Genomic DNA, 27,171 nt, shown 5'->3' with positions numbered 1-27,171 from the left:
GGTGTCACCGAATGTCCCTGACCCCCCTCCGGTGTCACCCGAGTGTCCCCAACCCCCCCTCGGTGTCACCCCAGTGTCCCCAACTCCCCCCCGGTGTCACCCCAGTGTCCCCGACCCCCCCCGGTGTCACCCCAGTGTCCCCAACCCCCCCTCGGTGTCACCCCAGTGTCCCCAACCCCCCCCCGGTGTCACCGAGTGTCCCCAACCCCCCCTCCGGTGTCACCTCAGTGTCCCCAACCCCCCCCCGGTACCACACCAGTGTCCGCGACCCCCCCCGGTGTCACCGAGTGTCCCCAACCCCCCCTCGGTGTCACCGAATGTCCCTGACACCCCCCCGGTGTCAGCCCAGTGTCCCCGACCCCCCTCCGGTGTCACCCCAGTGTCCCCAGCCCCCCTCGGGTGTCCCCCAGTGCCACCCCCGCTGTCCCCTCCGGGTGTCCCCTTTGTCCCCACACGCAGCGCTGTGCGGCCACCACCAGGGGACACCACCGGGGGGACACTGAGGGGACATTGGGGACACTGAGGGGACACTGGGGACACTGAGGGGACATTGGGGACACTGGGGGGACACCGGGCCATACTGGAGACACTGGGGACACTGAGGGGACATTGGGGACACTGGGGCAGACTGGGGACACTGAGGGGACACTGAGGGGACACCGGGCCATACTGGGGACACTGGGCTGGGGACACTGGGGACACTGAGGGGACACCGGGCCACACTGGGGACACTGGGCTGGGGACACCAGGCTGTGCAGGTGACCCCGTGCTGGTGACACTGCACTGGTGACACCAGGCCATACCGAGGTGACACTGAGATGACATTGAGGTGACATTGAGGTGACACTGAGGTGACACCAGGCCGTGCCGCTGACCCCGTGCCGCTGACCCCGGTGTCCCCAGCCCCAGCAGGTGACAGCTCTGAAAAGTGACCGTTTATTGGAAGCAAACCCGGGGGGGGTTGGGGACAACACGGGGACAGAGGGGACACCCCAGCGGGGCCCCACTAAAAACACCGACTTTAAAAAACACCAAAATGCGGGGACACCCCCAGACGTGGCCCGGGGACGGCCGGGGACACCCTGGGACACCTGGGGACACCCAGGGACACCCCTGGGACACCCAGGGGACACCCAGGGACATCCCAGGGGATGCCCAGGGGACACCCAGGGACACCCGGGGACACCCAAGGGACACCCAGGGACATCCCAGGACACCCCAGGGACACCCAGGGACATCCCAGGGGATGCCCAGGGACACCCAGGGGATGCCCAGGGACACCCAGGGGACACCCTGGGACACCTGGGGGCACCCAGGGACACCCCAGGGACACCCCAGGACACCCCAGGGACACCCAGGGGACACCCAGGGACACCCTGGGATGCTCAGGGACACCCCAGGGACACCCAGGGGACACCCAGGGGACACTCCAGGACATCCCAGGGACACCCAGGGACACCCCAGGGACACCCAGGGACACCCAGGGGACACCCAGGGACACCCCGGGGACACCCAGGGACACCCCAGGGAGACCCAGGGACACCCTGGGGACACCTTGGGACACCCCGGGATACCCAGGGACCCCCAGGGACACCCCTGGGACACCCAGGGACACCCAAGGGACACCCAGGGACACCCAGGGGATGCCCAGGGACACCCTGGGACACCCCAGGACACCCAGGGACACCCCAGGGGACACCCAGGGACACCCTGGGACACCCCAGGGACATCCCAGGGACACCCAGGGGACACCCCAGGACACCCAGGGACACCCCAGGACATCCCAGGGGACACCCAGGGACACCCAGGGGCACCTTGGGGACACCCAGGGACACCCAGGGGATGCCCAGGACATCCCAGGGACACCCAGGGACACCCGGGGACACCCAGGGGACCCCCAGGGGACACCCCGGGCGGGGCTCAGCTGCGGGGCGGGTCCCGCTCCTTGGGCTCGCTGTCCTCGGGGTACGCGTGCCACGTCAGCCGCTCCTCGTAGAAGGCGATGACAATCTGGGGACAGCGCAGGTTGGCCTCCTTGGCCAGCACCAGGTCAGCTTCATCTGTGTCCTTCCTGCGGGGACACGGGGACAGGATGGGGACACGGGGACAGGCTGGGGACGGGCTGGGGACAGGCTGGGGACATGGGGACACAATGGGGACAAGGTTGGGGACACAAACTGGGGACATGGGGATAAACTGGGGGACACAAACACAAACTGGGGACACAGACACGAACTGGGGACATGAACTGGGGACACAGACTGGGGACACGGACACAAACTGGGGACACAGACACAAACTGGGGACACAAACTGGGGGCACAAACTGGGGGCACAGACACAAACTGGGGACACGAACTGGGGACACGAACTGGGGACATGGACACAAACTGGGGACACAAACACAAACTGGGAACACAAACCGGGGACACAAACACGAACTGGGGACACAAACTGGGGACACAGACACGAACTGGGGACACAGACACGAACTGGGGTCCCGGGGGCCGCAGGGACAGTGGGGACAGCGCGGCGGTGGCCTCACCACTTCATGAGGAACATGAGGTCCCCGCAGGAGTCGGTGGCCCCGATGATCTTCTCGGGCTCCAGCCCCCGCTCGAAGCCGCGGGCGATGTCGTTGCTCTGCGGGTTTGGGGAAAAAGGGGATGGTTTTGGGGAAAAGGGGATGGTTTTGGGGAAAAGGGGATTTTGGGTGGAGGACAGGCCAGGGACGGGTCCCCAGGGGTGGTGGCACTGGGGGATGGCCGCGTGCCTGGGCCTTGTCCCCTTCCCTGGTGGCCATTCCAGGAGTCCCCATGGAGAGGACACTGGGTGCCACTGTCTCCAGTCCTTGTCCCCATCTCTGAATTCCCACCCCCATCCCGGTGTCCCCATCTGCTCCCGGTGTCCCTGTCCCCTCCTGGTATCCCTGTCCCCTCCCCATGTCCCTGACCCCGTTGCTTGGTCCCTTGTCCCCATCCTGGTGTCCCTGTCCCCTCCAGGTGTCCCCATCTGCTCCCGGTGTCCCTGTCCCCTCCTGGTGTTGCTGTCCCCATCCCCGTGTCCCTGTCCCCTCCCAATGTCCCTGTCCCCATCCCCATGTCTCCATCCCCTCCCTGTCCCCAGGTGTCCCCATGTGTTCCCAGGTGTGCCCAGGTGTCCCCTGCTGTCCCCATGTGTCCCCATCCCCTCCCGGTGTCCCCTCCTGTCCCCAGGTGTCCCCAGTGTCCCCATGTGTCCCCATCCCCTCCCAGTGTCCCCAGGTGTCCCCATGTGTTCCCATCTCCTCCTGGTGTCCCCAGGTGTCCCCATCTGTCCCCAGGTGTCCCCTCCTGTTCCCAGGTGTCCCCACTGTCCCCAGGTGTGTCAATGTGTCCCCATGTGTCCCCATCTCCTCCCGGTGTCCCCAGGTGTCCCCAGTGTCCTCAGGTGTCCCCTGCTGTCCCCATGGGTCCCCATCTCCTCCTGGTGTCCCCTGCTGTCCCCATCTGTCCCCCGGTGTCCCCATGTGTCCCCAGTGTCCCGATGTGTCCCCATGCCCTCCCAGTGTCCCCTCCTGTCCCCCGGTGTCCCCAGGCTGTCACCTCTCTCTTCTTCTTGGCCCTGCCGTCCTCGCCGCCGGGCAGTCCCTTGCGCTTGGCGCCCTCGGGGCGCTCGCGGGGCCGCGTCCCCTCGCTGTCCCTCATGTCCCTCATCCTGCGGTCCTTGCGCAGGAACTGCGAGATCAGCTCGGGGCAGTCCAGGTTCTTCTCGGGCTCCCACGTGTTGTGCTCCCTGGGGACACCCAGGGGACACGGTCAGGGGACACCCAGGGGACAGGGGACACCCAGGGGATGGGGGACACGGTCAGGGGACACCAGGGGACAGGGGACACCGTCAGGGGACATCCAGAGCACCCAGGGACACGGTCAGGGGACAGGGGACATAGAGGGGACACCCAGGGGACAGGGGACACTGTCAGGGGATGGGGGACACGGTCAGGGGACATGGCAGGGGACAGGGGACACCCAGGGGACGGGGGCAGGGGACACCCAGGGGACACCCAGGGGACAGGGGACATGGCAAGGGACACCCAAGGACACCATCAGGGGACAGGGGACACCCGGGGACACCCAGGGGATACCCAGGGACACCCAGAGTACAGGGAACACCCAGGGGACACGGTCAGGGGACATCCAGGGACATGTCAGAGGACACCCAGGGACACTGTCAGGGCACAGGGGACACCCAGGGGACATCCAGGGACACAGAGGGGACACCCAGGGGACACAGTCAGGGCACAGGGGACATGGTCACGTGGTGGGGGCAGGGGACACCCAGGGGACACCCAGGACACAGGGGACACCCAGGGACACTGTCAGGGGACAGGGGACACAGAGGGGACACGGTCAGGGCACAGGGGACACCCAGGGACACAGAGGGGACACTGTCAGGGCACAGGGGACAGCCAGGGGACGCGGTGAGGGCACACCCAGGGTGCTGTGTCCCCTGTCCCCTGTCCCCTGTCCCGTCACTCACTCGGAGAAGCCCTTCCACTTGAGCAGGTACTCGGCCTGGCCCCTCACCACGCGCCGGTCCAGCACCTTCTCCACCACATACTCCTCCTCCTCCCCCGAGGACGAGCTGTCGGCGGCCCGGCGGCTCCTCCTGCCCATAGCGCAGCCACCGCTCTGGGGACAGGGACAGGGGACAGTGACAGGGACAGGGACAATGTCACCGTGGCACTGCCCAGCGGCTCCTCCTGCCCATAGCGCAGCCACCGCTCTGGGGACAATGACAATGTCACTATGGGAGTGTCACCATGGGACATGGCACTGCCCGGCGGCTCCTCCTGCCCATAGCGCAGCCACCGCTCTGGGGACAGCGACAGTGTCACCGTGGGAGTGTCACCGTGGGTCAGAGAATGTCACCGTGGGTCAGGGATGTCACCCTGCCCCGGCTCCTCCTGCCCATAGCGCAGCCACCGCTCTGGGGACAGCGACAGGGGACAGGGACAATGTCACCATGGCACTGCCCGGGGGCTCCTCCTGCCCATAGCGCAGCCACCGCTCTGGGGACAGCGACAGGAGTGTCACCATGGGTCAGGGATGTCATCATGGGTCAGGGAATGTCACCCTGCCCCGGCTCCTCCTGCCCATAGCGCAGCCACCGCTCTGGGGACAGGGACAGGGACAGGGATGTCACCAGGGCAGAAGGGACAGTGTCAGGGACAGGGATGTCACCCAGGGGCTCCTCCTGCCACCGCTCTGGGGACAGGGACAGGGACAGGGACAGGAGTGTCACCATGGGTCAGGGAATGTCATTGTGGCACTGCCCAACACCTCCTCCTGCCACCGCTCTGGGGACAGGGACAGGTGACAAGGACAGGGACAGGGATGCCACCAGGGCAGAAGGGACAGTGACAGGAATGTCACCATGGGTCAGGGAATGTCACCCAGGGGCTCCTCCTGCCACCGCTCTGGGGACAGGGACAGGAACAGGGACAGGGATGTCACCAGGGCAGAGGGCACAGCAATGTCACCATGGGAATGTCACCGTGGGTCAGGGAATGTCACCCGGGGTCTCCTCCTGCCACCGCTCTGGGGACACGGCGTTGTCACCCATGGGGGACAGGGGGGGACACCTCAGGGGGGGGATTTGGGCTCATCTCAGGACCCCCAAGGGAGATTTGGGGTCATTTTTGGGATCCCCAAGAGGGATTTGGGGTAACTTTGGGACCCCCAAGAGGGATTTGGGGTAACTTTGGGTCCCCCAAGAGATTTGGGGTAATTTTGGGACCCCCAAGAGGGATTTGGGGTAACTTTGGGTCCCCCAAGAGGGATTTGGGGTAATTTTGGGATCCCCAAAAGGAATTTGGGGTAATTCTGGGATCTCCAAGAGGAATTTGGGGACACCTCAGGATCCTCTGATCCCAAGGGGGAAGCACAGGAGGGGATGATTCCTAAAACCCAGTGGGGATTTAGGCACAAAGAAATGCGATTTGGGTTAAAAACTCCTTAAAAAAAAAGAACACCAGAGAATTCAGGCACAGCGAAATGGAATTTGGAATAAATCCCCAAAAATGAGGGGGGACTTGGGAGCAGAGAAATGGGAGTTTGGGCTAAACCCCTTAAAATGGGGAAGATTAAAAAAAAAAACAAAAAGACGTTTTAAAACCCCTGAAATCAGTTTTTCCCCACCCTTAAGGCAGGATTTGAGCGGATTTCTCCCTTTACACCCAGCCCAAGGGGAATCCCTCGCTCCGGCCGGAATTTCCTGCCGGGTTCCCGGCGGGATTTCGGGCGGCCCCCTGAGGGAGAAGGCGCCGCTTTGGGTGGGAAAAGGCCAATTTCGGGAAAATCCGCGCCCGGGAATCCTGAGGGAACAAAGGGAGGGCGCCAAGCGGAGGCCCGGGAGCGCCTTGCCGGGGCCGAAGCCGCGGCTGTGAGGGGAAAGCCGCCGCTGCGGGGCGGGACGCGGCGCTCCGAGGGCCCGGGCCGCGATTTTGGGGTGAAAAGCCGCAAATTTGGGCTCAAAGCGCCCGAAGCTGAGGGGCCCGGCCGCCGGGCCAGGGGGCGGGGCCAGCAGCGCGCCGCCGCACGCCATTGGTCAGAGCCGCCGCGCGCCGTGCCGTGATTGGCAGCGCGCCCCACGGCTCGCCGCGGCCCCGCCGCACGACTATTGGGCGGTGGAACCGTCACTCCGAGCGCCGCTCCGCCTCCCCTGCGCTGCTATTGGTCAGCGCGCCTGTCACTCAGCGCACCGCCCCGCCTCCCGCTCGCTGATATTCACCACCGCGCCCGTCACTCCCCGCCAGGCCCCGCCCCCCGCCAGCATCCATTGGCCGCCGCGCCTGCCCGTCACGGCGGCGGACCCGCCCCCGCGCCGCCGCCGCTTCATCCGCCGCCCGCCGCCGGCGCTACCTGCGCGGAGAGCGGCTCCGGCGCGGGCCCGTCCGCCGCGGTCTGGCCGCCCCTCCGAGCCGCCGCCGCTCCGCGCTCCGCCCGCCAAAACCGCCCGCAGCGCGCAGGCGCCGCCGGCCGCGCTCCGCGCATGCGTCCGCCCGCCTTTCCCCCCCTCTCCCCAAAGCCAACCGCGATGGGCGCATGCGCTGCCGCGGCCGCACCTTGGGGCCGGCGGGCGGGCGGCCCCTGCTCGCCGCCGCCGCCGGGAGTCGCCGCCGCCGCCTCGCTCTGCGCCCGCCGCGCCGCGCTCGCCGAGCTGCGCTGGGCCCGCCGCCGCCAGCGCTGATGGACGGCCGCGCCCGCCAATGAGCACCGTCCCCCCGCTTTCCCAGCCAATGAGCGCCTGGCGTGGGGCGGGCCCTGCTTCGCTCCAACCAATCAGCGGCGCGTCGGGGAGTCTCCGGGCCGGAGCGGGAAAAGCGGCGCGGGGCGTGTCGGCAGCGATTCCCCCCAATCCCCGCGGCGCGGGGGCGGGACGTTTCTCCCTTCAACCAATCAGCGGCAGCGCGGGGGGCGGAGCGCGGCGAGGCGGCCAATGGGGCGGCGGCGCTGTGAGGCGGCAGCCAATGGGCGGCGGCGCGGGGGCCGCGCGGGCGGCGGGGGCGGCGGGGTGAGGCGGCGGCGCTCGCGGCGCTCGGCCCCTTTCCGTGTCGGCCCTCGCAGAGGGAGCATCGCGCGCCGCCGCCACCGCCCCGCGCCGCCGCCATGGCCAAGGCCGAGGTCAGCAGCAGCGCCCGCCCCGCTCCCCGCCGATCCGCGCGCCCCGTTGTTTTTGTTATTTTTTTGGTTGTTTTTTGTTTTTTTTTTAACCCATCCCCGTTCCCTCCCCCCCGCCCCCGCCCCCGCCGCCGCCTGGCGGGCCGCGGGACCGCACTGCGCCTGCGCGCGGCGCCCCCCCTCATCCCCTCAGCCGCGCAGGCGCCATTGGGGGGGGGCACACACAGAGCCCCCTCCCCCCCTTCCCCTCCCCCTCCCCCCCTCAGGTTCCATTTTTGGGGGGGTCCCACAGAGCCCCCTACTCCCCTCCCCCCCCATCAGGCTCCATTTTGGAGGGGGGGTCCAAAAGAGCCCCTTCCCCCCTCAGGTTCCGTTTTTGGGGGGTCCCCATAGATTCCCTCCCCCCTCAGGCTCCATTTTGGGGGGGGGGGGGTTCCCACACAGCTCCCCCTCTCCCGGCTCAATTTGGGGGGGGGTCCCACAGATGCGCCCCCCTCCCCCCCCCTCCGGCGCATGCGCGGCCCCCCCTCACCCCGCGCGCGCTCCCGCGGCCACGTGCGCGCGCTTTGTGTCACGGGGGGGTCGGGAATAACGGGGGGGGGGGAGGGGGTTTGGGGGGTGTTGGAATTTGGGGTGTGGGGGGCTTGAAATTAAAGCTGGGGGGTCGGGGAGTTGGGGTTTGGGGCTGGGGAGGCGAATTTAGGGGATGGGGGGGTCAGAAATAGGGGCTGGGGGCGCTGAGGGGGCTGCTGGGCCCCAAAAATTGGGGTTGGGGGTGTTGGAATTTGGGGTGTGGGGCCTTTGTGGGGGTTAAAATGAAAATTGGGGGGATGGGGGGGTCAGAAATAGGGGCTGGGGGCGCTGAGGGGGCTGGGGGTGGTGAGGGTGCTGGTGGGCCCCAAAAATGGGGGTTGGGGGAGAGATTTGGGGGCCTGGGAGGCAAAATTTTGGGGTTGGGGGTGTTGGAATTTAGGGTGTGGGGGCTTGGGGAGGTTTAAAATTAAAAATGGGGGTTTTGGGTGATCAGAAATAGGGGCTGGGGGCACTGAGGGTGCTGGTGGGCCCCAAAAATGGGGGTTGGGGGGGAGATTTGGGGGCCTGGGACATTGAGAAATTTGGGTGGGGGGGGTTTGGGGGTCTGGTGGCCCCCCCCAGGTGGGAACTGGGGATGCTCAAGGTTCAGGTGGCCCCAAAAATTTGGGATGGGGGAGCTCAGGGGGGTCCCCAGGAGGGGGGCTGGGGGGGGGATTTGTTGGGGGTGGGTTTGGGGTGTCAGGAGCTGTTTGGGGGGGAGGGTCCCAGTTGGGATTTTTTGGGATCCCAGGGGGGATTTGGGGGTGTCAGGATCTCCCTGGAGCTTTGGGGGAGGATTTTGGGGTGTGAGGGGGGTCCCAGGAGGGATTTTGGGGTGTGAGGGGGGTCCCAGGAGGGATTTTGGGGTGTGAGGGGGGTCCCAGGTGGGATTTTGGGATGGGAGGGGGGTCCCAGGAGGGATTTTGGGATGGGAGGGGGGTCCCAGGTGGGATTTTGGGATGGGAGGGGGGTCCCAGGATGGATTTTGGGGTGTCAGCCCCCTCTGGAGCTGGGTGAGGGGGTTTTGGGTGGGATTTTGGGGTGTCAGCCCCCCGCAAGCCGGATGGGGATTTTGGGGATGTTTTAGGGGGGATTTGGGGGGTGTTTTAGGGGGGATTTTGGGGATGTTTTAGGGGGGATTTTGGGGATGTTTTAGGGGGGAATTTGGGGATGTTTTAGGGGGGATTTTGGGGATGTTTTAGAGGGGGAATTTGGGGATGTTTTAGGGGGGATTTTGGGGATGTTTTAGAGGGGGATTTTGGGGGTGTTTTAGGGGGGATTTTGGGGATGTTTTAGGGGGGATTTTGGGGGTGTTTTAGGGGGGATTTTGGGGATGTTTTAGAGGGGGAATTTGGGGATGTTTTAGAGGGGGAATTTGGGGATGTTTTAGAGGGGGATTTTGGGGGTGTTTTAGGGGGGATTTTGGGGGTGTTTTAGGGGGGATTTTTGGGGTGTTTTAGAGAAGGTTTTGGGGGTGTTTTAAGGGATGTTTTGGGGATTTTTTTAGGAGGAATTTCGGGGGTGTTTTAGGGGGGATTTTGGGGGTGTTTTAGAGGAGGTTTTGGGGGTGTTAAGGGATATTTAGGGGATGTTTTAAGGGGGATTTTGGGGGTGTTTTAGGGGGGATTTTGGGGGTGTTTTAGAGGAGGTTTTGGGGGTGTTTTAAGGGATGTTTTGGGGATTTTTTTAGGAGGAATTTCGGGGGTGTTTTGGGGGTGTTTTGGGGGTGTTTTAGGGGGGATTTGGGTTCCCCACCCCCATGCATGGGGTTTCGGGGTGCCCTGAGCCCGTCCCCCCGCAGTCCCCGAAGGAGCCGGAGCAGCTCCGGAAGCTTTTCATCGGGGGCCTGAGCTTCGAGACCACGGACGAGAGCCTGCGCAGCCACTTCGAGCAGTGGGGCACGCTGACCGACTGCGTGGTGAGGGGCTGGGGGCCCTAAAAGGGGCATTGACAGCGGGAAAAATGGGGCTGGGGTCCCTGAAATGGGGCTGGGGGCTGCCGTGGGGCTGGGGGCCCTGAACGTGGCATTGACAGCGGGAAAAATGGGGCTGGGGTCCCTGAAATGGGGCTGGGGGCTGCCGTGGGGCTGGGGGCCCTGAACGTGGCATTGACAGCGGGAAAAATGGGGCTGGCATCCTCTGAAATGGGGCTGGGGTCCCTGAAATGGGGCTGGGGGCCCTGAAATGGGGCTGGGGTCCCTGAAATGGGGCTGGGGTCCTCTGAAATGGGGCTGGGGTCCCTGAAATGGGGCTGGGGTCCTCTGAAATGGGGCTGGGATCACTAAAAGGGCACTGCGATCCCCAAAATCAGACCTGGGACCCCTAAAAACTTCACCGGGATCCCTAAAACCAGAACGGGGATGACAGAAATGGCCCTGGGATCCTGGATGCCACCACTGCCCTGAGCGTTTGTGTGTGTGGTTTGTGTCACCTGTGTGTGACCCCTCACCTGTGTCACCTGTGTGTGACCCCTCACCTGTGCCACCTGTGTGTGTCACCATACCTGTGTGTGTGTCACCTCACTTGTGTGACCTGTGTGTGCCTTTGTGTCACCTGTGTGTGACCCCTCACCTGTGTCACCTGTGTGTGTGACCCTTCACCTGTGTCACCTGTGTGTCCCCTCAGCTGTGTCACCTGTGTGTGACCCCTCACCTGTGTGACCCCTCACCTGTGTGTCCCCTCACCTGTGTGTGTCCCCTCACCTGTGTGTGACCTGTGTGTGACCCCTCACCTGTGTCCCCTCACCTGTGTGTGTCCCCTCACCTGTGTCCCCTCGCCCGTGTCCCTGCCTGTCCCCGCTGTCCCTGAGGTGTCCCCGCGTCCCTGCGGTGTCCCTGTGTCCCCGAGGTGTCCCCGCTGTCCCCGAGGTGTCCCCGCTGTCCCTGAGGTGTCCCCGCTGTCCCTGTCGTGTCCCTGAGGTGTCCCCGTGTCCCTGAGGTGTCCCCGCTGTCCCTGAGGTGTCCCCGCTGTCCCTGTCGTGTCCCTACCTGTCCCTGAGGTGTCCCTGCCTGTCCCTGAGGTGTCCCTGTCGTGTCCCCGCTGTCCCTGAGGTGTCCCCGTGTCCCAGGTGATGCGGGACCCCAACACGAAGCGCTCGCGGGGCTTCGGGTTCGTCACCTACTCGTCGGTGGAGGAGGTGGACGCCGCCATGAACGCGCGGCCACACAAGGTGGACGGCAGGGTGGTGGAGCCCAAACGGGCCGTGTCCAGAGAGGTGAGGGACACTGGGGACAGGTGTGGTGGCTGTGCCAGGTGCTCCCAGCATTGACATTGGGGACAGGGCTGGTGGCACCGGCCATGCCCGCTGCTCCTGGTGGTGGTGGCCCTGGGGACAGGGCTGGTGGCACTGGGGACAGGCCCAATTGCTGAGCCAGTTCCCGGTGGTGTCCCTGGGGCAGCCCTGGTGGCCGTGTCCCCTGTCCCACTACCATCCCGGTGGCCGTGTCCCCTGTCCCCGGTCCTGATGCCACCCCAGTGGCCCTGTCCCGTGTCCCCACTGCCATCCTGGGGCTATGTCCCCTGTCCCGCTGCCATCCCAGGGCCATGTCCCTATCCCTGGTGCCACCCCCAGCCCTGTCCCCATGTCCCCTGTCCTGCTGCCACCCCCATCCGTGTCCCCATGTCCCCTGTCCTGCTGCCACCCCAGCCGTGTCCCGCTGCCATCCTGGGGCCCTGTCCCTGTGTCCCCTGTCCCTGGTGCCACCCTGGGGCCCTGTCCCCTGTCCTGCTGCCATCCCGGTGGCCATGTCCCCTGTCCCCGTGTCCCCTGTCCCGCTGCCACCCTGGGGCTGTGTCCCCCGTCCCACTGCCACCCCGTCCTTGCCCCAGGACTCGCAGCGGCCGGGCGCGCACCTGACGGTGAAGAAGATCTTCGTGGGCGGCATCAAGGAGGACACGGAGGAGCACCACCTGCGCGAGTACTTCGGGCAGTACGGCAAGATCGAGGTCATCGAGATCATGACCGACCGCGGCAGCGGCAAGAAGCGCGGCTTCGCCTTCGTCACCTTCGACGACCACGACTCCGTCGACAAAATCGTCAGTGAGTGGCCCTGGGGACGGCTGGGGACACATGGGGGGACAGCCTGGGGGGGACAGCCTGGTGGGGGGTGACAGGCTGGATGGGGACAGCCTGGAGGTAACAGCCCAGCTGGGGACAGCCTGGGGACACCTGTGGGGGGACAGTCTGGGGGTGACAGCCTGGGGAGGGTGACAGGCTGGATGGGGACACCTGGGGACAGCCTGGGGGTGACAGCCCAGCTGGGGACAGCCTGGGGACACCTGTGGGGGGACAGTCTGGGGGTGACAGCCTGGGGAGGGTGACAGGCTGGATGGGGACACCTGGGGACAGCCTGGGGGTGACAGCCCAGCTGGGGACAGCCTGGGGACACCTGGGGGGGACAGTCTGGGGGTGACAGCCTGGCTGGGGACACCTGGGGGTGACAGGCTGGATGGGGACAGCCTGGGGGTGACAGCCTGGGAATGACAGCCCAGCTGGGTGACAGCCTGGGGGTGACAACCTGTCTGGGGACACCTGGGGACACCTGGGGGGGATAGCCTGGGGACACTTGGGGACACCTGGGAGGAACAGCCTGGGGGTGACAGGCTGCATGGGGACACCTGGGGACAGCCTGGGGGTGACAGCCCAGCTGGGGACAGCCTGGGGACAGCCTGGGGACGACAGCCTGGGGGTGACAGCCCAGCTAGGGACAGCCTGGGGACACTGAGGGGGGTGTCAGCCTGGCTGGGGACACTGGGGACACCTGGGGGGGTGACAGCCTGGCTGGGGACACTGGGGACACTGGGGGGGTGGCAGCCTGGCTGGGGACAGCTTGAGGATGGTGTGGGGCAGTGACAACCCACTTGGGGACAGTTTGGGGACAGTGTGGGGTGGGTGGCACCCCGGCCGGGACGCTGCCACCCGGTGAGCCGCGTGTCCCCCCGTGTCCCCCCGCAGTCCAGAAGTACCACACGGTGAACGGGCACAACTGCGAGGTGCGCAAGGCGCTGTCCAAGCAGGAGATGGCCAGCGCCTCGGCCGGCCAGCGAGGTGAGCCGCGGCCTGTCCCCACTGTCCCTGCCCTGTCCCCGCTGTCCCTGCCCTGTCCCTGGGCTGTCCCCGCCGTGCCCAACCCCCCCGTCCCCCCCAGGCCGCAGCGGCTCCGGTAACTTCGGCGGTGGCGGCGGCCGCGGCGGCGGCTTCGGCGGCGGGGACAACTTCAACCGCGGCGGCAACTTCGGCGGGCGAGGTGAGCGGGGGACTGGGACGGGGACCGGGACAGGGACGGGGACGGGGACGGGGACCGGGATGGGGATGACAATGGGGACATCAACAGGCACAGAGACGGGGACAACACCGACCCTGGGCACGGGGACAGCACCGGGCACAGGGACAGGGACAGCACCAGGCACAGGGAGAGCACCGGGAACAGGGACAGGGACAGAGTGGGGCAGGGACAGGGAGAGCACCGGGAGCAGGGACAGCACCAACCTTTGGGGCAGGGAAAGCACCTGGGAACAGCACCAGGGACAGGGACAGCACCAGGCACAGGGAGAGCACCGGGAACAGGGACAGGGACAGCACCAACCCCGGGGGCAGGGAAAGCACCTGGGAACAGCACCGGGCACAGGGAAAACACTGGGAACAGGGACAGGGACAGCACCAGGCACAGGGACAGAGTGGGGCAGGGACAGGGACAGCACCGGCACTGGTGTGGGGACAGCACCGGGAGCAGGGACAAGGACAGGACCAGGAGCAGGGACAGGGAGAGCACTGGGAGCAGGGACAGCACCGGGAACAGGGACAGGACTGGGAGCAGGGACAAGGACAGCAGGGGCACCGGTGTGGGGACAGCACCGGGCACAGGGATAGCACCGGGAGCAGGGACAAGGACAGCACCAGGAACAAGGACAGCACCGGGAATAGGGAAAACACCGGGAACAGGGACAGGGACAGAGTGGGGCAGGGACAAGGACAGCACTGGGAGCAGGGACAGCACCGGGCGCAGGGACAAGGACAGCACCGGCACCGGTGTGGGGACAGCAGTGGCACCGTGCCCTCCCTCGCTGGCCGCTGCCACTGTTCCGCGTCCCCCTGGGCTCCAGTGCCTGTCCCTGGCCCGGCCCCGCCGCGGCCCCGCCACCCCAAATCCCTTTTTCCTGGTTTTCCCCCCAGGTTACGGCGGCGGCGGCGGCCCCGGCTACTCCGGGGGCAACCGCGGCTACGGCGGCAGCGGCTCCTACGACGGCTACAACAACGGCGGCGGCGGCTTCGGCGGCGGCAGCGGCGGCCGGCGGCCGGCACGGGGCCCGGCGCTGGCCGTGCGCAACGGGCTGGGCGAGGCGGGCACAGGTGGCACCGGCCGGGGCACCGCGGGGCTGTGGGGGGCTGTGGGGCTGTGGGGCTGTGGGGCACCGGGGGCTGTGGGGCACCGCGGGGCTGTGGGGCACCAGGGGCTGTGGGGCACCGTGGGGCTGTGGGGCACCGCGGGCTGTGGGGCTGTGGGGCACTGCGGGGCTGTGGGGCACCACGGGGCTGTGGGAGCGGCTCACTGGGGTCTGGGGTCTCTGGGAACCCATCATGGGGGGTTTGGGGTCTCTGGGATGGGTTCACTGGGGTCTGGGGTCTCTGGGGTTTGGGGAAGGGGTCACGGGGGTTTGGGGTCTCTGGGAACCCATCATGGGGGGTTTTGGGGTCTCTGGGATAGGGTCACCAGGGTCTGGGGTCTCTGGGAACCCATCATGGGGGGTTTGGGGTCTCTGGGATGGAGTCACCAGGGTCTGGGGTCTCTGGGAACCCATCATGGGGGGTTTGGGGTCTCTGGGATGGGATCACCGGGGTCTGGGGTCTCTGGAACCCACCATGAGGGATTTCGAGTCTCTGGAACCCATCATGGGGGATTTGGGGTCTCTGGAACCCACCATGGAGGATTTGGGGTCTCTGGAACCCATCCCGGGGGATTTTGGGGTCTCTGGAACTCACCATGAGGGATTTGGGATCTCTGGAACCCATTGTGGGGTGTTTGGGGTTTCTGGGACAGGATCACAGCGGGTTTGGGGTCGCTGGGATGGGATCACCGGGGGTTTGGGGTCTCTGGAACCCATTGCGGGGGATTTGGGGTCTCTGGAACCCACCATGGAGGATTTGGGGTCTCTGGAACCCACCATGAGGGATTTGGGGTCTCTGGAACCCACCATGGGGGATTTGGGATCTCTGGAACCTATCATGGGGTGTTTGGGGTTTCTGGGATGGGATCACAGCGGGTTTGGGGTCTCTGGGATGGGATCACCGGGGGTTTGGGGTCTCTGGAACCCATCCTGGGAGGTTTCGGATCTCTGGAATCCACTATGGGGGATTTGGGGCCTCTGGAACTCACCATGGAGGATTTGGGGTCTCTTGAACCCATCATGGAGGATTTGGGATCTCTGGGAACCCATCACGGGGGATTTGGGGTCTCTGGAACCCACCATGGGGGATTTGGGGTCTCTGGGATGGGATCACCGGGGGTTTGGGATCCCAGGGACCCCATCCCGCAGATCACGGGGGTTTGGGGTCTGCTGCCCCCCAAAGATCATGGGGGTTTGGGATCCCAGTTAAAGCCCCCTGGGCTCCCAGTTCAGCCACCCCAGAGCCCCGAGGATCCCAACTCTCCCAGTGCTCCCAGCACGGGGCACCCCTGGGTGCTCCCTGTCCCTGCCAGCCCCGGGACTGTCCCCAATGTCCCCGCTGTCCCCCTGACCCCGCTGTCCCCCCAGGCAGCAATTTCGGGGGCGGGGGCAGCTACAACGACTTCGGCAGCTACAACAACCAGGCCTCGAGCTTCGGGCCCATGAAGGGCGGCAGCTTCGGGGGGCGCAGCTCGGGGCCCTACGGCGGCGGTGAGTCCCCAAAACCCCCAAAAATCACCTGGGGAACCCCAAAATATCCCAAATGTACCGGGGGCAGCTTTGGGGGGCGCAGCTCGGGGCCCTACGGCGGCGGTGAGTCCCCAAAATCACCTGGGGAACCCCAAAAATCGCCTGGGGAACCCCAAAATATCCCCAATGTACCGGGGGCAGCTTCGGGGGGCGCAGCTCAGGGCCCTACGGCGGCGGTGAGTCCCCAAAATCACCTGGGGAACCCCAAAAATCGCCTGGGGAACCCCAAAATATCCCCAATGTACCGGGGGCAGCTTCGGGGGGCGCAGCTCGGGGCCCTACGGCGGCGGTGAGTCCCAAAAATCCCCAAAAATCACCTGGGGAACCCCAAAATATCCCAAATGTACCGGGGCAGCTTCGGGGGGCGCAGCTCGGGGCCCTACGGCGGCGGTGAGTCCCCAAAATCACCTGGGGAACCCCAAAAATCACCTGGGGAACCCCAAAAATCACCTGGGGAACCCCAAAATCACCTGGGGAACCCCAAAATATCCCAAATGTACCGGGGGCAGCTTCGGGGGGCGCAGCTCGGGGCCCTACGGCGGCGGTGAGTCCCCAAAATCACCTGGGGAACCCCAAAAACCACCTGGGGAACCCCAAAATATCCCAAATGTACCGGGGGCAGCTTCGGGGGGCACAGCTCAAGGCCCTGTGGTGGTGGTGAGTCCCCAGAAATCACCAGGGGACCCCAAAAATTACCTTGGGACCCCAAAAATCGCCTGGGGAATCCCAAAAATCACCTTGGGACCCCAAAAATCACCTGGGGAACCCCAAAAATCGCCCAGGAGACTCCAAAACCTGCCCGAGAGACCTCAAAAATCACCTTGAGGGAGCTTAAATTGTATTGGGGTGGCCTTAAAATAACCTGGGGGGGCTCAAAATGTGCTGGGAGGACCCCAAAACGAACTGGGGGTCCCCAAATGTCCCCCCCAATTTTTGGTGTCCCTAAATCCCCTCCTGGTTCCACAGGCGGCTACGGCAGCTCCAGCGGCGGCGGCAGCTACGGAGGAGGAAGGAGGTTTTAATGGCCAGGTGAGGGGAAAAATGGGGGAAAATTGGGGGAAAAATGGGGAAAAAATGGAAAAAAAAGTGGGGAAAATATGGGGAAAAGGTGGGGAAAAATTGGGGGGAAAATGGGGAAAAATGGGAAGAGAATTGAGAGAAGCAATGATTAAATGGTCAGGGGGGAAGGTGAAGGAAAAGATTGGGAGGAAGTTCAGGCAGAAAAGTGGGAAAATAGGAAAAAGGTTTGGGGAAAGGTGAAGGGAAGTTGAAGAAGTGGGAGGGATGAAGGGAAAGGGATGGGGAAAAGGGAAAAAAGGGGGAAAAGAAGATTGGAGGGGAAAAAGAAAAGAGGGAAGCGAGAAAAGGTTGGAAAGGAGAAAAAGTTGGGAAGAGATGGAGGAAATGGTTAAAAGTGAGAGGAATTGGGAGAGAAAGTGATGGAAAATAGGGAAATAGCAGAAAAAAGGTGGAAAATGGATGGGAAGGAGGGGAAAGGGGAGGTGGGAATTGCAGCGGGGCTGGGGCCGGGATCGGGGCAGGGATGGGAATGGGACTGGGGCAGGATTGGGGTTGGGAATGGGGCAGGGATGGGAATGGGATGGGAATGGGGCAGGATTGGGGTTGGGAATGGGAATGGGAATGGGGCAGGGATGGGAATGGGAATGGGAATGGGGTTGGGAATGGGATTTGGGCCGGGATCAGGGCAGGGATGGGAATGGGAATGGGAATGGGGCAGGAATGGGATGGGAATGGGAATGGGAATGCGGTTGGGAATGGGATGGGAATGGGAATGGGGCAGGATTGGGGCAAGGATTGGGGCAGGAAATGGGATCTGGACAGGGATCGGGGCTGGGATGGGAATGGGATCGGAATGGGATCTGGGCAGGGATTGGGGCCGGGATCGGGGCAGGGACTGGAGCTGGGTTTGGGGCTCTGCCCCTCCTGGAGCCCCCAACACCGGAGCTGCTCCTGATCCCGATCCCACCCTGGTCCTGCCCCTGCCCCAGTTCTGATCACAACCCCAATCCTGATCCTGATCCCGACCCCGATCCTGACCCTGCCCCGATCCCAGTCCTGACCCTGCCCCAGTTCTGATCACAATCCTGATCCCGATCCCAGCCCTGATCCCAACCCCGATCCTGACTGCCCCGATCCCAGTGCTGCGCCTGCCTCAGTCCCAGTCCGGACCCTGCCCCAATCCCAATCCTGACCCCAATGCTGACCCTGCCCCAGCACCTGCCCCGATCCCAGTCCTGACCTGATCTCAGCCCTGACCTGATCCCGATCTTGACTCGATCCCGACCCCCATCCCGATCCCGACCCCGCTCCTGACCCGCCTCTCTGTCCCGCAGGAGCCGGAGCTGGGCGGGAGCCGGGGCAGCCCTGGAGCCGGCGCCGGGCCGGGAGAGCCCCGGGACCCTCTGGGGACCCCCCGGGACCCCCTGGGACACCCCAGGATCCCCCCGGATCCCCCGGGACTTCCCGGGATCCCCCCGGGACCCTCAGGGGACCCCCGGGACCTCCGGGAGTCCTCCCGGAATTCCCGGGGCTGCCGAGGCCGGGTCCCCCCGGGTCCCCCCGGGTCCCCCCGTAGTTCCGGAGCGGAGTGGCCGGAATCCCCCCCGTGTCCTGTACCCCCCCTCAATAAATGTCTCTTGGGATTTTTTTTTAAATTTGTTTTTACCATTATTGTTCATTTTAGAGCTGGGCGTGGCGCTCTGCTCCTGATTGGTCACCTCAGCTGTCAGTCACAGCCGGGCTCCGCCCCCCAACCTCTGCTGTCACCCGGGGCGTCCCCAAAGTGTCCCTGAGTGTCCCCCAATGTCCCCAGGGTGTCCCCAAATGCCCCCCAATGTCCCCAAATGGCCCCATTAATGTCCCCAAGTGTCCCCCGGTGTCCCCAAATCTCCGTCCTCAGCCCCTCCCGGTGACACGCGCCGGGCGCCATCAGCGGAAGTGGCCCCGCTTCCGGTCACGTGCGCACCGAGCCAGCCAATCACAGCCCCGCCCCGGGAAAGCGGTGACGTTATCGCTTCCCCGGTCACTATGGCAACTGTGCCGCCCCCTCCGCTTCCGGCAGCGCCGTGCAGCGGTGATTGACAGCTGGATTGTCAAATCAACGCCCGTCTAAGGAAGAGCGGGAAAGACTGGCCCGCCCACCGCGCGGGAGCGCGCCGCGATTGGTGGGGTGGTGGAAGAATTGGGCCAATCAGACTAGCGGGCTGGGGCCAACGGGAGTGATTGGCAGGCGAGCAGCCAATCAGCGGCGGGCGCTCTTCCGGCTCCACGTCGGCAGCAGCGGAGGCAAAATGGAGGCGCTGGTGCTGGTGAGGGACGGGGAAACAGCTGAGGCACCGGGGGACGGGGGAACGGGGGGGACTGAGGGAACTGGGGGAACTGGGGGGAAACTGAGGCACGGGGGGAACGGGGAAACTGAGGCACGGGGGGAAACTGGGGAAACTGGGGGGAAACTGAGGCACGGGGGGAAACTGAGGGAACTGGGGGAACTGGGGGGAAACTGAGGCACGGGGGGGACTGAGGGGAACGGGGGGAACTGGGGGGAAACTGAGGCACGGGGGGAACGGGGAAACTGAGGCACGGGGGGAACGGGGGGAACTGAGGGAACTGGGGGGAAACTGAGGCACGGGGGAACGGGGAAACTGAGCCACGGGGGGAACGGGGGAAACTGAGGCACGGGGGAAACTGAGGCACGGGGGGAACTGAGGCACGGGGGGAACGGGGGGGGGGGCTGTGGCTCTGGGCACTGTTTGGGGACAGTTTTGGGGACATTTTGGGGACAGTTTGGGGACAGTTTGGGTGCTCAGGCCGGGGTTCTGTCCTACACTGGGCTGTGGCTCTGGGCACACCTTGGGGACAGTTTTGGGGACATTTTGGGGACATTTTGGGGACAGTTTGGGCACAGTTTTGGGGACATTTTGGGGACATTTTGGGGACAGTTTGGGTGCTCAGGCCGGGGTTCTGTCCTACACTGGGCTGTGGCTCTGGGGACAGTTTGGGGACAGTTTTGGGGACAGTTTGGGGACATTTTGGGGACAGTTTGGCACGGTTTGGGTGCTCAGGCCGGGGTTCTGTCCTACACTGGGCTGTGGCTCTGGGCACACTTTGGGGACAGTTTGGGGACATTTTGGGGACAGTTTGGCGCAGTTTGGGTGCTCAGGCCGGGGTTCTGTCCTACACTGGGCTGTGGCTCTGGGCACACTTTGGGGACAGTTTGGGGACATTTTGGGGACAGTTTGGCACGGTTTGGGTGCTCAGGCCGGGGTTCTGTCCTACACTGGGCTGTGGCTCTGGGCACAGTTTGGGGACAGTTTTGGGGACATTTTGGGGACAGTTTGGCGCAGTTTGGGTGCTCAGGCCGGGGTTCTGTCCTACACTGGGCTGTGGCTCTGGGCACACTTTGGGCACACTTTGGGGACAGTTTGGGGACAGTTTGGGGACAGTTTGGCACGGTTTGGGTGCTCAGGCCGGGGTTCTGTCCTACACTGGGCTGTGGCTCTGGGCAGTCAGTGCATCACAGAACTTGGTCCTGGGCACCCCCGGCACCGCGGGACCCGCACGGGGACAGGGACAGAGGGGACAGAGGGACACGGGGACAGGGGCAGGGGGGCACAGGCCATGGGGACAGGGACAGGGACGGGGGGGAGACGGTGACAGTGACCCCAGCACAGCCTCACCCGCTGTCCCTGTCCCCAGGGTGGCACTGGCACTGTCCCTGTCCTGGGGGTGGCACTGTCACTGTCCCTGTCCTGTCCCCCAGGAGCTGTCCCTGTCCCCAGGGTGGCACTGTCCCTGTCCCTAGGGTGGCACTGTCACTGTCCATGTCCCCAGGGCGGTGGTGGCACTGTCCCTGTCCCCAGGGTGGCACTGTCACTGTCCCTGTCCTGTCACTGTCCCCAGGAGCCGTCCCTGTACACCGTCAAGGCCATCATCATCCTCGACAACGACGGCGAGCGGCTCTTCGCCAAGGTGGGGACACTGGGGACACCCAGGGGACACTGGGGACACCCAGGGGACACCCAGGGGACACCCAGGGGACACCCAGGGGACACTGGGGACACCCAGGGGACACTGGGGACACCCAGGGGACACCAGGGGACACCCAGGGGACACCCAGGGGACACCCAGGGGACACCAGGGGACACCCAGGGGACACCCAGGGGACACCCAGGGACACCAGGGGACACCCAGGGGACATCAGGGGACACTGGGGACACCCAGGGGACACCAGGGGACACCCAGGGGACACCAGGGGACACTGGGGACACCCAGGGGACACCAGGGGACACCCAGGGGACACCAGGGGACACTGGGGACACCCAGGGGACACCCAGGGGACACCCAGGGGACACCCAGGGGACACTGGGGACACCCAGGGGACACCCAGGGGACACCAGGGGACACTGGGGACAGGGACACACTGCCCTGAGGGGGACGCGGCTCTGGGCAAGGACAGGGTGGGTGGCACGGGTGTCAAGGGGTGGCCGATGTCCCTGCCCTGCCCCGTGTCCCCGTGTCCCTGTTCCCTGTCCCTGATGTCCCCGATGATGTCCCTGATGTCCCCAATGTCCCCAATGCTGTCCCCAATGCTCCCAATGCTGTCCCTGATGTCCCTGTCCCTGTTCTCTGTCCCTGATGTCCCCAATGCTGTCCCCGACGCTGTCCCTCATGTCCCCAACGCTGTCCCCACTGTCCCCAATGCTGTCCCCAATGTCCCTGATGCTGTCCCCGCTGTCCCCAATGCTGCCCCTGATGTCCCCAATGCTGTCCCGTGTCCCCAATGCTGTCCCCGACGCTGTCCCTGATGTCCCCGATGTGTCCCCACTGTCCCCAACGTGTCCCGTGTCGCAGTACTACGATGACACCTACCCCAGCGTGAAGGAGCAGCGCGCCTTCGAGAAGAACATCTTCAGCAAGACCCACCGCAGTGACAGTGAGTGACACTGAGGGGACACTGAGGGGACAGTGACACTGAGGGGACACTGAGTGACACGGGGGTGGCACTGAGGGGACAGTGACACTGAGTGACACAGGGACACAGGACATCTTCAGCAAAACCCACCGCAGTGACAGTGAGTGACACCGAGGGGACACTGAGTGACACGGGGCTGGCACGGGGTCACAGGGACACAGGGACATTGTGACACACCGCAGTGACAGTGAGTGACACTGAGTGACACCGGGGTGGCACTGAGGGGACAGTGACACTGAGGGGACACAGGGACACAGGACATCTTCAGCAAAACCCACCGCAGTGACAGTGAGTGACACCGAGTGACACAGGGGTGGCACAGGGGTGGCACAGGGTCACAGGGACACACTGCAGTGACAGTGAGTGACACCGAGTGACACGGGGGTGACACGGGGGTGACACAGGGTCACAGGGACAGTGTGACACACCGCAGTGACAGTGAGCGACACAGGGGTGGCATTGAGGGGACAGTGACACTGAGGGGACACCAAGTGACACGGGGGTGACACGGGGGTGGCACAGGGACACAGGGACATTGTGACACACTGCAGTGACACTGAGTGACACTGGGGGGACACTGAGTGTCACAGGGACACAGGGACATGGCACAGGGGACACACAGGTGACACAGGTGACACAGGTGACACAGGTGGCACAGGTGACACAGGTGTGACTGTCCCCAGGTGAGATCGCGCTCCTGGACGGGCTGACCGTGGTGTACAGGGGGACAGTGGGGACACAGGGGTGACACAGGTGACACAGGTGACACAGGTGACACACAGGTGACACACAGGTGACACACAGGTGACACACAGGTGACACACAGGTGACACAGGTGTCCCTGTCCCCAGGTGAGATCGCGCTCCTGGACGGGCTGACCGTGGTGTACAAGAGCAGCATCGACCTGTACTGCTGCGTCATCGGGAGCGCCACCCAGAACGAGGTGGGGACACGGGGACAGAGCCTGGGGACAGGGTGGGGACACGGGGACAGAGTGGGGACACGGGGACGGGGGGGGGGACACTGCTGGGACACCGTGGGGACTCTGCCGGGGCACAAGCACACCCAGGGCTGCTGGGGGACCCCGGGTGGGTTGTGACCCCCTGTGACCCCCTGTGACCCCGCTGTCCCCTCTGTGTCCCCGCTGTCCCCAGCTGATGCTGACGGCCGTGCTGAACTGCCTGTTCGACTCGCTGAGCCAAATGCTCAGGTAGGGACACACCTGGGACACCTGGGACAGCTGGGACACCTGGGGACACTCCTGGGGACACCTGGGACACCTGGGACACCTGGGGACACTCCTGGGGACACCTGGGGACAGCTGGGACACCTGGGACACCTGGGGACACTCCTGGGGACACCTGGGACACACCTGGGACAGCTGGTGACAGCTGGAGACACTGCTGGGGACACACTGGGGACACCTGTGGACAGCTGGGGACACCTGGGACACCTGGGGACAGCTCTGTGGGGTGTCCCTGTGGGGTGTCCGTGATGTCCCCATGTCCCCACGTCTCTCTGTCCCCGCTGTCCCCTGTCCCTGTCCCCGTCCCAGGAAGAACGTGGAGCGCCGGGCGCTGCTGGACAACATGGAGGGGCTGTTCCTGGCCGTGGACGAGATCGTGGACGGAGGGTGGGTCCCTGTCCCTGTCCCTGCCACTGTCACCTCCCCGTCATTGTCACTGTCACCACCACTGTCACCTCCCCGGGACTGTCATTGTCACCCCTCCTGGGACTGTCACCTCCCCTGGGGATTGTCATTGTCACCCTGGGACTGTCACCGCCACTGTCACCTCCCTGTCCCTGCCGTGTCCCTGTCCCTGCCACTGTCATTGTCACCTCCCTGGCCCTGTCCCTGCCACTGTCACCTCCCCTGTCACCTTCCTGGGGCTGTCACTGCCACTGTCACCTCCCCAGGACTGTCATTGTCACCCCTGTCGCCCCTCCTGGGACTGCCACCTCCCCTTGAGGACTGCCACCTGCCCTGGGGACTGTCACTGTCAGCCCCGGGCTCTGTCACCCACGGCGCTGAGGTGTCCCTGTGTCCCCTGTCCCCCTGTCCCCCTGTCCCCCTGTCCCCCTGTCCCTGTCCCTGTCCCCCTGTCCCTGTCCCCCTGTCTCCCTGTCCCTGTCCCCGTGTCCCCGCAGGGTGATCCTGGAGAGTGACCCCCAGCAGGTCGTGCACCGCGTGGCCGTGCGGGTACGGGGGCTGTGGGGGGAATTTGAGGAGAATTGGGGTTTTTGGGGGTTTTGGGGGGTTTTTGGGGGGGGATTTGGGTTTTTTCAGGGGGATTTTGGGCTTTTGGGGGCGTTGGGAGGGATTTCAGGGGGATTTGGGGAGGGCTTGGGGGAGATTTGGGGGTTTGGGGAGATTTGAGGGTTTTTTGGGGTATTTGAAGGTTTGGGGGGGATTTGAGATTTTTTTTGGGGGGATTTGAGTTTTCTGGGGGGGATTTGAGGTTTTTGGGGGGATTTGGAGTTTTTTTGGGGGGGATTTGGGGTTTTTGGGGGGATTTGAGCTTTTTTGGGGGGGATTTGAGGTTTTTTTGGGGGGGGATTTGAGTTTTTTGGGGGGGATTTGAAGGTTTTGGGGGGATTTGGGGTTTTTGGGGGGATTTGAGTTTTTTTGGGGGGATTTGTGTTGTTTTGGGGGGTTTGGAGGTTTTGGGGGAGGATTTCAGGGGGCTTTGTGGGTTTGGGGGGTGTTTTGGGAGGATTTGGGATTTTTGGGGGCAGCCCAGGGGCAATCCTGGGTGCCCCCCCCGCTCCAGGTCCCCACTGTCCCCTCTCTGTCCCCACAGGGTGAGGACGTGCCCCTGACGGAGCAGACGGTGTCACAGGTAGGACCCCAAAAACCCCTGAGACCCCCCCAAACTCCTGAGAGCCCCAAAACCCCCCTGGGATCCCCAAAAACCCCCCTGGGATCCCCAAAAACCCCCCTGGGATCCCCAAAAACCCTTTGGGATCCCCAAAAACCACCTGGGATCCCCAAAAACCCCCTGGGATCCCCCAAAACCCCCTGGGATCCCCAAAAACCCCCTAAGACCTCCCCAAAAGAAACCCCTGGGACCCCTCCAGGACACCCCTGACCCCTCTGGGCCCCCCCAAACCCTTCCAGGGGTGTCCTTGCCCCCCCCAGATGGCCCCAGGCGCCCCCCAAGTGTCCCCAGGTGTCCCCAGGTGCGCCCCAGGTGTCCCCAGGTGTCCCCATCTGTGCCCCCAGGTGTCCCCAGGTGTCCCCAGGTGTCCCCCAGGTGTCCCCAGGTGCCCCCCAGATGTCCCCAGGTGCCCCCCAGATGTCCCCAGATGTCCCCAGGTGCCCCCAGGTGTCCCCCAGGTGTCCCCCAGGTGTCCCCAGGTGTCCCCAGATGTCCCCAGGTGTCCCCCAGGTGCCCCCCAGATGTCCCCAGATGTCCCCAGGTGTCCCCAGGTGTCCCCAGGTGTCCCCCAGGTGCCCCCCAGGTGTCCCCAGATGTCCCCAGGTGTCCCCAGGTGTCCCCAGATGTCCCCAGGTGTCCCCCAGGTGCCCCCCAGGTGCCCCCCAGGTGTCCCCAGGTGTCCCCAGATGTCCCCAGGTGTCCCCAGGTGTCCCCGTCTGTGCCCCCAGGTGCTGCAGGCGGCGAAGGAGCAGATCAAGTGGTCGCTGCTGCGTTAAGGGGACCCCCCAAAACCTCCTGGGACCCCCCCCCAGGACCCCCAGAAACCTCCTGGGAGCCACCAGGAACCCCAAAAACCTCCTGGGATCCCCCAAAACCTCATGGGAACCCCCAGGAACCTCCCTGGAACCCCCCCAGGACCCCCAGAAACCTCCTGGGACCCCCCAAAAACCTCCTGGGACCCCCCCAGGACACCCAAAAACCTCCTGGGACCCCCCAAAACCACCTGGGAGCCACCAGGACTTCCCAACAACTCCTGGGACCCCCCCAAAACCTCATGGGAACCCCCCAGGACCCCCAGAAACCTCCTGGGAGGCAGCAGGACCCCTCCCCAGGACCCCCCAGCAACTCCTGGGACCCCCCAAAACCTCGTGGGAACCCCCAGGAACCACCCTGGAACCCCCCAGGAGCCCCCAAAAACCTCCTGGGACCCCCCAGATACCTCCTGGGAGCAACCAGGACCTCCCCAGGACCCCCCAAAACCACCTGGGACCCCCCCAGGACCCCCAAAACCTCCTGGGAGCCACCAGATACCTCCTGGGAGCAACCAGGACCTCCCCAGGACCCCCCAAAACCACCTGGGATCTCCCCAGGACCCCCAAAACCTCCTGGGGACCACCTCAGGAACCCCCCCAGGACCCCCAAAACGCCCCCAGGATCCCCCTAAACCTCCTGGGACCCCCCAAACCCCCCGTGCCCCCCAACACGCCGCTGCCCCCCCAGTCCCGTGTGCCGCCTCCTCTGTGCCTGCGCCGCCACGGGGGGGGTTTGGGGGGGATTTGGGGGATTTTGGGGCCATTTGGGGGAGGTTTAGGGGATTTGGAGGGGTTTTGGGGGGTCTGGGGGGGGGTTTAGGACCCCCTAACAAGGCGGTGTCCCTCAGGGACCCCCCTGGGGATCCCCAAAACCCCCCTGGGAACCCCAAAACTTCCCTGGGGACCTCAAAACCTTCCCGGGACCCCCCTGGGGACCCCAAAATCCACCCGGGGACTCCTTTGGGGATCCCCAAACCCCCCTGGGGACCCCAAAATCCACCCAGTACCCCTCTGGGGACCCCAAAATCCACCCGGGGACCCTCCTGGGGACCCCAAAATCTACCCGGGGACCCCTCTGGGGACCCCAAAATCCACCCAGGACCCCCCTGGGGACCCCAAAATCTACCCGGGGACCCCCCTGGGGACCCCAAAATCCACCAGGGGACCCCAAAATCCACCCAGGACCCCCCTGGGGACCCCAAAATCTACCCGGGGACCCCTCTGGGGACCCCAAAATCCACCCAGGACCCCCCTGGGGACCCCAAAATCCACCCAGGACCCCCCTGGGGACCCCAAAATCCACCAGGGGACCCCTCTGGGGACCTCAAAACCTTCCCGGGAC

At 64.9% G+C, this 27,171-nt stretch overlaps 3 protein-coding genes and 1 long non-coding RNA gene across 6 annotated transcripts; 2 read left to right on the top strand and 2 right to left on the bottom strand.

The window, feature by feature from the left end:
* Window positions 1-922: 922 nt before the first annotated feature.
* On the bottom strand, window positions 923-7,241 carry CBX5 (chromobox 5). Of its 3 annotated transcripts, XR_012052198.1 has the most exons (7): window positions 6,902-7,047; window positions 4,518-4,669; window positions 3,584-3,773; window positions 2,545-2,642; window positions 1,917-2,071; window positions 1,595-1,755; window positions 923-1,091 (listed from the first exon to the last, which is right to left on the bottom strand). XR_012052198.1 is itself a non-coding variant. In XM_072919588.1 (5 exons), the coding sequence occupies exons 2-5, from the start codon at window positions 4,652-4,654 to the stop codon at window positions 1,921-1,923; spliced, it is 576 nt and encodes a 191-aa protein (XP_072775689.1). In that variant the 5' UTR covers window positions 4,655-4,669; window positions 7,105-7,241; the 3' UTR covers window positions 1,864-1,920. The 3 variants fall into 3 exon arrangements, 2 of the variants coding, with proteins under 2 accessions (XP_072775689.1, XP_072775688.1); XM_072919588.1 differs by lacking the exons at window positions 923-1,091; window positions 1,595-1,755; window positions 6,902-7,047 and adding an exon at window positions 7,105-7,241 and having other exon boundaries at window positions 1,864-2,071; XM_072919587.1 differs by lacking the exons at window positions 923-1,091; window positions 1,595-1,755 and having other exon boundaries at window positions 1,864-2,071.
* On the bottom strand, window positions 923-21,295 carry LOC140680828 (uncharacterized). The gene is made up of 2 exons (XR_012052201.1): window positions 21,259-21,295; window positions 923-1,082 (listed from the first exon to the last, which is right to left on the bottom strand). It is a non-coding gene; the product is annotated as an uncharacterized lncRNA (long non-coding RNA).
* Window positions 7,506-18,821, top strand: HNRNPA1 (heterogeneous nuclear ribonucleoprotein A1). Its single transcript, XM_072919596.1, has 10 exons — window positions 7,506-7,663; window positions 10,035-10,151; window positions 11,300-11,446; window positions 12,061-12,271; window positions 13,187-13,279; window positions 13,380-13,478; window positions 14,405-14,581; window positions 15,985-16,107; window positions 17,113-17,175; window positions 18,501-18,821. The coding sequence occupies exons 1-9, from the start codon at window positions 7,649-7,651 to the stop codon at window positions 17,166-17,168; spliced, it is 1,038 nt and encodes a 345-aa protein (XP_072775697.1). The 5' UTR covers window positions 7,506-7,648; the 3' UTR covers window positions 17,169-17,175; window positions 18,501-18,821.
* On the top strand, window positions 19,348-25,823 carry COPZ1 (COPI coat complex subunit zeta 1). The gene is made up of 9 exons (XM_072919597.1): window positions 19,348-19,475; window positions 21,067-21,135; window positions 22,018-22,099; window positions 22,990-23,081; window positions 23,293-23,348; window positions 23,694-23,771; window positions 24,287-24,338; window positions 24,940-24,978; window positions 25,746-25,823. The coding sequence occupies exons 1-9, from the start codon at window positions 19,458-19,460 to the stop codon at window positions 25,791-25,793; spliced, it is 534 nt and encodes a 177-aa protein (XP_072775698.1). The 5' UTR covers window positions 19,348-19,457; the 3' UTR covers window positions 25,794-25,823.
* Window positions 25,824-27,171: the final 1,348 nt, after the last annotated feature.

Source organism: Taeniopygia guttata, chromosome 29 (assembly GCF_048771995.1).
Source record: "Taeniopygia guttata chromosome 29, bTaeGut7.mat, whole genome shotgun sequence".
NCBI lineage: Eukaryota > Metazoa > Chordata > Aves > Passeriformes > Estrildidae > Taeniopygia > Taeniopygia guttata.
The sequence above is the reverse complement of the archived record's forward strand: the minus strand, read 5'-3'. Positions and strand labels throughout refer to the sequence as shown.

Coding starts and splice junctions, on each gene's coding strand:
- CBX5 (XM_072919587.1), bottom strand. CDS start 7,033: ATGCGCGGAGCGCGGCCGGCGGCGCCTGCGCGCTGCGGGCGGTTTTGG. Junction 4,670..6,901: donor CGGAGCCGCTCTCCGCGCAG/GTAGCGCCGGCG, acceptor CCCTGTCCCCAG/AGCGGTGGCTGCGCTATGGG. Junction 2,643..3,583: donor GGGCCAAGAAGAAGAGAGAG/GTGACAGCCTGG, acceptor CCAAACCCGCAG/AGCAACGACATCGCCCGCGG.
- COPZ1 (XM_072919597.1), top strand. Junction 23,082..23,292: donor GGAGCGCCACCCAGAACGAG/GTGGGGACACGG, acceptor CGCTGTCCCCAG/CTGATGCTGACGGCCGTGCT. Junction 23,772..24,286: donor GACGAGATCGTGGACGGAGG/GTGGGTCCCTGT, acceptor GTGTCCCCGCAG/GGTGATCCTGGAGAGTGACC.
- HNRNPA1 (XM_072919596.1), top strand. Junction 11,447..12,060: donor AACGGGCCGTGTCCAGAGAG/GTGAGGGACACT, acceptor TCCTTGCCCCAG/GACTCGCAGCGGCCGGGCGC. Junction 14,582..15,984: donor GCTGGGCGAGGCGGGCACAG/GTGGCACCGGCC, acceptor CTGTCCCCCCAG/GCAGCAATTTCGGGGGCGGG.